This window comes from Mauremys mutica, chromosome 12 (genome assembly GCF_020497125.1).
Source record: "Mauremys mutica isolate MM-2020 ecotype Southern chromosome 12, ASM2049712v1, whole genome shotgun sequence".
Classification (NCBI taxonomy): Eukaryota; Metazoa; Chordata; order Testudines; family Geoemydidae; genus Mauremys; species Mauremys mutica.
The window spans coordinates 3,427,793-3,438,236 of NC_059083.1; the positions used below are offsets into that span (position 1 = coordinate 3,427,793).

Here is a 10,444-nt window from a genome sequence, read left to right on the forward strand (position 1 = left end):
CTCGTCATTTCGGCCCCTCAAAGCCCTCGTTTTGACAAGGTGCTCGAGGACGACATACCAGTCCCTCCACACCAGGATCCAGTCACCCTGTATCTTCAATCCGTCCTATTCCTCAGCGCCTGGGAACACGTTTACCTTGGAGCGCTGGGTCCTAAACACAGTGGAATCTGGGTATATTTTGTCTGCCCCACCTTCCCACCCACCCTCCCCATCTCTCTTCAGGGACCCTACTCACAAGCATCGGTTGGAGCAGGAGGTACAATCCTCCTTTGGATGGGAGCCGTGGGAGAGGTTCCGCACCCGCCTAGGGGAAAGCGGTTCTGTTCCCATTACTTCCTCATCTCCAAAGCCGGGGAGGTCTCAGACCAACCCTAGACCTGCCTCGGCTCAACTGCTGTCTCAGAAAGTGGAAGTTCCTCGTGGTCTCCTTGGCCTCTATCGTCCTGTGACTGGATCCAGGGGATTGGTCTGCTGCCCTCGACTTGAAAGGTCCATACTTCCACATATCAATTTTCCAGGGCCACAGAAGGTGTCTAAGATTTGTGGTAAACCAGACCCATTAGCAAGTCGCGGCCCTGCCATTCGGTCTATCGGCCGCCCCGGCAGCCTTCACCAAGTGTGTGGCAGTAGTAGGGGCCTTTCTGAGAAGGAGTCTGTGTTTTCCCATATCTCAACGATTGGCTGATCCGGTCAGTCCCGAGCTCAGGTGGAGCCCGACAATCCACCTTCCAGGCTTTGGGTCTGGTGATAAATGTACAGAAATGGACACTTTTTTCCTGTGCAAAGAACAGAGTTCACTGAGGCAGTTCTCGACTCGGTGTCAGCGAAGGCCCTTCTGGAGCACTGCTGCTTCTGTACGATCTGGGCCCTGATAACCCCCCTGCAGACACACCCGTCACGACTCCTCGGCCACATGGCATCAGGCATGTACATGGTTTGACGCGCCAGGCTGAGACACCAGGCCTGGCTGGCCGTGGTGCACTCCCCTTCCAGACATTATCTGGGCACAGTTCTCACCGTACCAGCTTGAGGCCTGGAGAGGGTATTTCCCTCAGATGAAGGAACCGATCCCCCCGAGACCTGAACCTTGTCCTCACAAAGCCGACGGGCCCAGCCTTGGAGCCGCTAGCACCATGCTCACTGCTGCACCCTGTGGGAGGGTCGCCTTTCCGGTGCCTGTCACGTCGGCCAGACGAGTGTCAGATCCGAGCCCTCCCCGCGGAGCCCCCGGACATGATCCCCTTTAGAGACAGAGTCCAGCTACGCCCACATCCAAAGTGCCTCCCAAAAGTGGGCTCCCCAGTTCCACTTGAACCAGCTGATTTTTCTCCCAGTGCTTTACCCTGAGCCGCACGCAGACCAGGCAGGACAAGGCCTGCACTCGCTGGAGGTCAGACAGGCACTGGCAGTTTACATTCGGGGACTAAACCCTTCCCGTAAATCCCTGCAGCTTTTCCTAGCGATAGCGGGAAGAACGAGGGAGCTCCCATCTCCGCGCTGAGGATTTCATCTTGGGTTACATTGCGCGTCCAGGTGTTTTCTGACTTCACAGGGATTCCCCATCTGCCAAAGGGCACTGCTCACGTCACAAGGTCTCAGTTCTCTTCAGTGGCCTTTCTAGCGCAAGTCCCTACTCAGGATATCTGCAGCGCTGCGACCTGCTCCTCGGTGCACCCGTTCTCAGCGCGCTGGGCCGTCACTCAGCAGGCCAGGGACGATGCATGCTCTGGCCGTGCTGTGCTGCAGCATAGCCTGATTTGGGGTGTGTTAGTAGTGTTTGATTTAATTTAATTGTATTTAATTAATTTTTAATTAATAAATACTTTTAATAATTATTATTATGGGTATTAATTAGTATGGGTTTTGGCTCGCCAGTTTGTTTGATCAGAAGATAAATTTTGTCCTGAATCAGGCCTCACAGAGTTTATAAAAGGAATTTAGGGGGTATGACAGGAAGCTCTCACGTCATAAAGACCTTTTATTAAAATCAATGAAATAGTAAGCAAATGGTAAAACAGTTAGAATTACGGTTATTTGAGAGATACAGATGACAATAAGCTGCAAACGTGGTTAATACTCACGCTCTGTTTTAATAATCTGGTGTTGGAAGATACGGGCCATGCCTGTGGCAATTTCTGTTTTCACACCTCTGGCAGAGGAAGCTAAATGCAGGGCTGTTAAAGCTGTTTTTTCTTTAACTTAACTCTGTGTGCCTTAACTAAATAAAACATAAGGGAAATTAAATCCCTTTACACTTACAGTTTGAAAGAAATAAAATACGGCCTATTAATAGTTAATAGCCATCGTAGATGGGTAGCATCAATACGTAGTTGAAGGTGGAGGCAATGAAGAGTAGACAGGAGCAGATAGGTGGGTAGATTGCCTGCCTAATGGCGAGCTGCCTCACCTTTTTACGGGGCATTAGTCAGAACTCCTTCCTCTTATGCCCAAATTTCATCCTTCCCCCACAAAAATGTTAGGGTGCAGCACATCTCGACGGACAACGGTTACAGAAAGGTTAGTGGCCATTTTCCCCCAGTGATCAGGGAGTTGTTTAGACAGAGACTCGGCTTTTATCCCAGAGATGACCCCCGTTTGTCCCAGGGCCCAAGGAATGGCACCTCCCCTCCTTTTGTCCAACACCCACCGAGGGAGGAGCTCTGGGTGCTCATGGAGCCCTCAAGATCCACATCTGCTGCACATGGGGTTTGTGCAAGGCCAGAGCTTGGTTTGTTCTCTGCCATCCCACAGCTAAAGGACAAACAGCATCAAAATCTGCCATGCCAGGATGGCTGAGATGGTGCAGCCCGCAGCCTAAAGTCAGAGCCGCCCCAGCACCCTGCATCCACCCCCCCTTGCTGAGAGTGGCAGCAGCCCTGGGGGTGTGGGATCATGTGAGATCTGCCTGGTCTGGTTCAGACCTTTCCACCGTGTCACAGCTGGACATGCCGTGGGGGAGGGCCCAGCGCTGGGTCTGCCGGTAGCAGAGAAGGAGCTGAGCACCCTGGCTGTCATTCTGTCAGACCAACCCCTCATGGCTCCCCATTGTGGGAATCCTCTGGGGTACGGGCCTCTGCCCGTGTGGCAGGGAGAGAAAAGGAAAATACGTCCTGGCAGACAGACCATTTCTTTCTCCGAGTCACACGGTCCACGACCCAACTCCCCTATTTGGAGCATTTCTGTGACTGAGTTGATAAAAAGCCCAGTGGGTCCATGCCCCGGTTCCTCTGCAGCAGGAATTCTCCATTTATTTCTGTAACCACCTAGAGGCTCATTCCCGACTCTGCCCACGGGGGCGTGTGTCCTGGGCCATGCGGGGAGCTGTCTCCGCAGGCAGGCTGTGCGGGTAGCTGGCCAGGCCCTCCCCGAGCAGTGCCTGGCGGGTCTGGTTCTGCCCATGCAGCTACAGCAGGCCTGGGGTGGGGGACAGAGCTGTGGCCCCAATAACCCCAAGAGGAAACTTCATTCAGAATCAGTTTCCTAATGTGGGGATAGTTTGTTTTGCCTTCTCGTGGCTGAGGTGTTTGGGGGACACCCCCCCATCCCCAGGACGTGTGGGGGTCACACGAACCAGGAATGCACACGCAACCCCAGGGCTCCCCTAGCCCTGAACTACCCCAGAGTTGGGTGGTTCTGGCCCCACTGCAGGGCTCTGGGGCTGTCGGATGGGGGCTGAGCTTCCCCCTTCTCCCCAAACCCAGTGTCCTCTCCATTAATTCTGTGCCCCCCTGGCCCACATCCCCTGGCCTCTCCGTGTCCTGTCTGCACTGAGCTTCCCATGCTCCCAGCTGCCTGCATGTCCCAGCCATGCCACGCTCAGCCAGACGCAGCTCAGGCTGTTCCCTGGCGGGGCAGGAGGCTCCGCTCCCAACTTGGGGGGGGGGGGGTGACCGAGGACAGCAGCAGCTTGAGGGGAGCTGGGTTGGGGGGGCTGGTGCAGAAGGAGCTGGGGGGGGAAGACACAAGGTGCAGAGGGGCTGGTGCTGAGGCTGGGTGGGACAGAGCAGGCAGGGGATGGAGGGGGCTGGGGTAGGGGGTGGAGGGCTGGGGCAGAGGGAGCAGTTGCAGGATCAAGCTGGTGTAGGGTGGCAGCAGGGGCAGAGCGGGTGGGGGGTGCCCAGAGCTGGGGGGCAGGACAGTGCAGGGGCTGGAGGGGAGCCTCTCCTGGGTGGGAATCAACGGGGAGCAGACCCCAAAAGGCAGGAGGAGAGGCCCAGGGGATGGGGAGAGCTCGGGGAGGAAAGTGAGGCGGGGACCCCCAGTGCCTGGAAGGGGAGGGGCCGTTCTAGCTAGCTCGTCTCGCTGCTCCCGTGGCCCCAGCAGCGTGGTGCCAGGCTGTGAGACGTGCCGTGCTGGGGGGAGCAGGTAGAACCCGGCAGCCTGCCCAGCCCTGGCTCCCTTTGGGGTTCGTGTGCAGACGGGGGCTAATTGTGTCCAACCTGCGCTGAGCTCAGGCCGGTGCTGAGTGCGGGGACGGTTACTGGGGTCGGCTCCGGCCCCCGCAGGCACTGAGCTGCCGTTACTGGCTTGGCCTGAACCCCCGGCAGTGACCCATAGGGGTGGGGGGCTGGCTGCACGCCCTACAGGGGCCTGGTTCGCAGAGGGGGGTGCCCGGCTCTCCCTGGGCATTGGGCCCTTTCCAGGTGTCCCCGGCTGTCCCCCAAATCGCCTGTCACTGGTGAACACGCAGCCCAGACTGTGGTTCTCTCTGTGTGGGGATGGGGGCGTGCGAGGGTGCTTGGGTCCCCGGCTGGGCTGTTCTCATACCGCCCCGTCCCGTCCCCCCCCCGTGCCCCCACCCCGGTGCACCCATGGGCTCCCTGCTTCTGCTTGCCGAGCCAGTCACCCTCCCTGCTCCCAGCTTCTCTGTCCTGCCCCCATGTCCCTCCCTACCTCCTAGCACCCCAGGGTGCAGCCGTGTACCAAGGGCAGCCCTGCTCTGGGTTCCCGGCAAACCCTGGCGGGGGGGACCCCCTTAGCCAAGGGCCGTGTGTCTGCTGCCGCCTGCCCGGCTGTAGGGGAACAGGAGCCATCCTAGCACAGGGCGTCCTGCGGCTCCAGCCCCGTGGGGTGGGAGCCGGCGGCCAGGCTGAAAAGGGGCAGAACCAGCGGGGTTTGCTCCTGAGCCGTGGTCGCGCCCCGGGGCGCTGGGCGGCGCCTGGAGCTGCACCCTGCAAACGGGAACAGGGAGACACTGGGAACATCGGGCACGCGTGGGGCGGGGGTGGGGGTGCTGCTGGGTGGGGTTGGTGTGAGCGGGGAGGGGCAGAGGGACCCTGAGCCCTCGCTCCAGGCAGAGCGGGGTTAAGGGGGGGGGGGGCTCTGCCCAGCTGCTCCTCCTTTGCTGGTCCCTGATTGGCTGCTCCCCGCAGCCGCTCTAGGCAGCTTGGAGGACTCCCCTCTACTGCTCCTTGCCGGGGGCAGGAGGTGGGAGGCCCCCAGCTGGGGGTCTCGGGGCTGGTGCCCCCCTCGCAGGGCCCTGGGGGTGTCAGAGAATCTCCAGCTGCTCCCTGTGGCTCAAACCTTGACCCAGCCCTGGGCCCCGGCTCCGTGTGTTTCAGGATTTCACACTCTCCAGCATATGTACGGCTGTGAGCTCCGGGAGGACGGCTCCACCGGGGGGGTGATTCAGTATGGCTACGATGGGCGAGACTATATCAGCCTGGATAAGGAGCGGGAGACCTGGGTGGCGGCGGATGACGGGGCTCAGGTCACCAAACGAAAATGGGAGGCTGACAGGAGCATCGCTCAGAGAGAGAGAGCCTACCTGGAGCAGGAGTGCATCGAGTGGCTGGGGAAGTACCTGGAGTACGGGAAGGAGACGCTGCAGAGGAGAGGTGAGGGGGCACGTCAGACCACGGGGCGGGGGGTCACTGAACGGGGTGTATCCCCACTGCAGAGATCGCCCCCCACCTCCATCATGCTGAGCCTTGTCCCTGGCAGGATGTTTCTGTCCCCGCCCATTGGGCGAGGCCCCAGAATCGCCACAGGAGCCGCCGTTCGTCTTGCTGTCCCATCCCACCCTGTTCAGCCCCCCTCCCCCTCCAGCCAAGCAGAGCCCCTCGGGGTGCCTGTGCCCTGGCCACGTGTATCAGAACCAGACGTGAGAGCGCGGCTGAACCAGCTCCCGTCCCTCTGGCCAGGCCCCTCGGCTGATGCAGCCCCGGGGGATCCAGCTCAGGGAGTTCCCGCTAACTCCGTCTCTCCTTCCCCCCAGAGCCACCGCGGGTGCAGGTGAGCGACCGGCCGAGCCGGGACGGGCTCACCACCCTCTCCTGCCGCGTCCACGGCTTCTACCCGCGGAGCGTGGCCGTCGTGTGGCTGAAGAAGGGGGTGGCCGTGCCGCAGGAGACAAACCGTGGGGATGTGCTTCCCAGTGGGGACGGGACCTACCAGACCCGGGCCACCATCGAGATCGACCCCAGCAGTGAGACCGATTATACCTGCTGCGTGGAGCACCCCAGCCTGGCGCAGGATCTGAGAGTGCCCTGGGGTAAGGGGGGACTGGCCCTGGGATGGGGAAAGGAGGTTTGGGGGGGGTATGGTTGCTCCAGTGGGGGCGGAGTGACTGCCCCATGTAACAGGGGAAGAGGGTTTGAGGTTCCCCTGCTCACTGGCCCGTTCCCGTTTCAGCGCCCAAGTCCAATGTGATGCTGATCGTGGGTGTCGTTATCGGGGTTCTCGTGCTGGTCGCTGCCATCGCTGGAGCCGTTGTCTTCCTCAGTAAGTGCTGGGTGGGGCACCGATGCGCTGTCTGTGCCAGGCAGTGGTGACGTGCCCATCACCCTAGAGCCTGGGCTGGGATTGCTGACCTGCTCTGGCCTGGCTGGGCCCCTGCACCCACCCTACAGCCCCCGGCATCAGTGCTGTGTGGCTGCCCCGCTCTGCTGCTGGGCCCAGGGCTGCCCGGTGGGGAACAAAGGGGCAGTTTGCTCTGGGCCCTCCAGCCGCAGAAGTTGAGTGGTGCTGACCTGGCACGTGGGGTCGCAGCACCACACTGAGTCTGTGCTGTGACCCCGTGCGCCAGGTCGCAGGGCCCAGAGTGGGGAGCCAGGCCCAGCCCCTCAGGACAGGAGCCCCCGAGGCAGGATGAATGTAGGGCAAGGTCACTCTCTGCCCCTCATCATCTGGGTCTCCCCCTGTGTTTTTACACCTTTGGGGGGGCCTCAGACTCTGCCCCAGGCCCCCAAAACTCTGTGTGGCCCTGGCTGGGCCAGAGCCACCAGCCTGAAACCCCGGGAGGAAAATGGTTGGTACAGAGCCTGTCACCCTCCCCTGGGGATGGGCCGGGCCCCTGGATTCTGGGCCATGGGCACAGAGCGGAGCCGGTTCCCGCCCCGGGAGCAGCCGCACTCACTGCGATCTGCCTTGTCTCTGCAGGGAAGAAGAACAGCGGCTACAAAGCAGCTGCAGGTAAGTGCTGAGCCCTCCCCTGTTCCTGTCGCTGGGTGACCTGGTACGTGGCAGCCTGGGGCCAGTCCCAGGAGACCTCCCCTAGCCCCCCACGGCCTCTCGGAGCCTGGGGAGCTGGAGCAGCGGGAGTGGCCAGTGACAGTCCTCGGCAGTGACACTAATCTCCTGGCTGTGCCTGGGTGCTCTGTGTAGGTCGCCCATCACCGTGGTGTCTGGGCACAACAGCAAAACACCAACACCTGGCTCAGAGTCACTGGGGTGTGTACGTGTATAACCAGTGTGGGGCGGGGAGAACGGGGACCCTGCGTTCCCAAGACACTGACCCCGGCTTCCTTCTCCCCCACAGCTCACGAAGGCTCCTCCACCTCCGGTAGGTGATGGGCAGGTGACGCTAGCCCAGGGCATGGGCTGCTCTCGCTGAGGCTGCCAGGGAAGGGAGGGGGCAGGATGTGCTAACACACCCCAGGGTCCCTCTGTGGGGTGGGGGGGTCCCTGCGGTTTCAGTGACACAGGGACATTGGCTGCATGGGGAGATTAAATGGAAGAGCTGAATTATTCAGCCACAGCTGCGCTGATCCATTTTCCCCATGTAGACAAATCCCAATTAGGCTGAGTTCAGAGGAACCTAGGGGAGTTACTGGGAGTCAGGGGAGCGTCAGCGCCCAACTCCCCTGGGTGGCATTGAAATTCCTACGGCAGCCCGTGAGGTCGGTGGGGGCACACACCTCATGCCCGACCAGCCGTGTGTGTTTCCCGAGGGGTTGGGGTGCGCCCGTCCCCTCGGAGCAGCATTTCGTCCCAGCGCTGTCTGGCCTGGGTCTAACCCCTCCCCCTCCTGCTGGGAGTGGGGTTTGGTGTGGGTGGGACGTGTCCTACACTGTGGGGGATGGGATGTAGGGGCCTCAGCCCCACTGATTTCAATGGAGTTTGGGCTCCTGAGTCACTAAGGTGCCTCTGAGAGTCCCACCCCCGTAGGTCCAAGTCCCCAGTGGGGGGGGGAGAGGGCGGTCCCCGGGGAGCAGTGACCAGCCCTGACCCCCGCTGACTCACCCTGCACTGTCCCTCGCACCAGGGCAAAGTGCAGCTGCTTGGCTGGGGCAGCGTCACCCCCACCCTGCAGCAGGGTAAACGCTGACACGAGGTGCCGGGTGGGGGGACAGGGCTGGAGACGCTAACACCCCCCTTCTCCTTCTCCTCCCTCCCAGGAAGCAACCAGGGATCGGACACCTGCGTCAAGGGTAAGTGAGGGGGAGACCAACCAGGGGGATTCAGTGGGGGAGATCCCTGCCCAGAGTCCCCCGGGCCCTACCCCTCTGACCAGCCGGCCCTGGGGAGCCCTGCCCTGATCTCCCTGCAGTGGGGGTGCTGAGTGCGGGGGTGGGTCTGCATCTCCCCTCTGCAGGGAGGGGTTCCAGGCAGCGGGACTCCTGGCTCTAGGGGAAGGGGTCAGGATGCTGCGCTGGGCACCAGGAGAAGTGATCACTGTCGCTCAGTGGGACAGTGATCGGCTTTACGGTCTCCTCCCCCTCGGTGTGGGGTGTGGCGCCAAGTCAGAGCTTCACCCCGAGCGCCAGATGGGCCCAGTACCGTAGCTGGCACTGCTGGGTCTGCTCACCCTGACCCGGCGCTGACTGTCCCTGTCTCATTTCTGCAGCGTAACGGAGCCCGTCGGCCCCTGCGCAGCCGGCTGGGGGATCCCAGACACGAGAAACTGGAGCAGATCAGGCTCCTGGGAATGCAACAGCTCATCAGCACCTTCCACAACCTGCTTAAAGCCTTTGCCTTGATTGTACCCGAGCTAAACGCCCGGCTGTGAGAGAACTGAGCTCTCTGTGGCTGCAGACTGGCTGGGATGGTCGGGGCCGCTTAGTGTTTGATTGCTACAGAACTGTCTTGTTTTAAAACTTAAATCAATGAGGATCTTGTTTGTATAGAAAAATAACCAGCATTGGCTGGAGTGAATTGTTAGCGATGGGCTGTACCCAGCACACACTGTTCTGTTTGCTTTGATTGTAACTTAGCCCGTTTTCTGTTTCCGCGGTGATTACGGTATTAAGATGATGTTCGTTTTTGCTGCTGCAGCTTCCTGTGTAATGGCCTGAATCCTGCTGTCAGGGCACTGGTCACCCCAATGTCAGGCCTTGTCTACATTGCGATTTGCACCACTGTAACTACAGAGGTGTGAGTTTGAAGTGGGCTAGTTAAATCCCTGTGTGGACACTGAGTCTGGTGTAAGACAGGGCTTCTTTTGATTTAAACTGATTCCCAAATGACTTAAGCGACACCAGAAAAAGCCACCTCTTCTCCCAGGATCAGTGTCCCCTAACTGATCTGGTGCACGTTTGCGTGTAGACAAAGCCTGCGCTGGCACCGATTCTGCTCCCAAATGGGTTGATTTTGTGTGTGACGGATGAGATGTAATTTTTTTTTGCTTAAGATTTTAAAACCAGTTTTAAATAGTAACGTTCTGTCTCTTGGCAATTTTCATTTGGACACAATAAATGTAGGTTTGGGGTTTTAATCTCTCTCCAGCCCGTTTGGAGGATTCTGTCTGTGGCGGGTCAGGGAATGGGGGGTGCATGGCAGTGCTGGGGGGCGCAGGGGCCTGGCAGGAAGGGGCTGGTGTATGTATGTTGGGTTTGGGGTGGTCGGACGTGTTTGGGGGTGAATACTGGGTGTTGGGCAGGGGTGGGGCTGGGCAGCAGCGACACTGATGAGACGCAGCCGCCCAGAGTGACAGGGTGACTGAGCCAGGCCAGGCTGCCCCTGCTGAACGCTCATCGGACACAGAGCTGTGATGACAGGACAGGGACTGTGACTCAGGGGGAGAGTTTCAAGAGTGCCTAAGGGATTTAGGAGCACGCATACCAGGAATCAATCAGCCTGGTGCTCCTAAACCCCTTAGTGCTTTGGAAAGCCTCCTCACAGGTCTCTTCCTTTAAACTCGGGTTCAAATGAATCCTTGAGCAGCCAGCCCATGAACCCCTCCTCCAGCCGGGGCAGGGAGCATGTGGAGGAGCGGGGAGTGGGG

The 10,444-nt window shown here is 60.0% G+C and overlaps 2 protein-coding genes across 2 annotated transcripts in view; one reads left to right on the plus strand and one right to left on the minus strand.

Moving 5' to 3' along the window:
* Positions 1-9,940, plus strand: part of LOC123346413 (H-2 class I histocompatibility antigen, Q9 alpha chain-like) — a 36,181-nt gene extending 26,241 nt beyond the window's left edge. Inside the window, exons 4-10 of the mRNA XM_044983803.1 lie at positions 5,562-5,837; positions 6,218-6,493; positions 6,634-6,723; positions 7,381-7,413; positions 7,760-7,783; positions 8,619-8,651; positions 9,068-9,940. Coding sequence (XP_044839738.1) covers positions 5,562-5,837; positions 6,218-6,493; positions 6,634-6,723; positions 7,381-7,413; positions 7,760-7,783; positions 8,619-8,651; positions 9,068-9,072 — 737 coding nt within the window. The 3' untranslated portion in view covers positions 9,073-9,940. The remainder of the gene's footprint in view (positions 1-5,561; positions 5,838-6,217; positions 6,494-6,633; positions 6,724-7,380; positions 7,414-7,759; positions 7,784-8,618; positions 8,652-9,067) is intronic.
* The window catches only part of LOC123345793 (endothelial zinc finger protein induced by tumor necrosis factor alpha-like), a 1,203,704-nt gene that overhangs the window by 1,110,889 nt on the left and 82,371 nt on the right, over positions 1-10,444 (minus strand). The gene's annotated exons all lie outside the window — the stretch shown is intronic.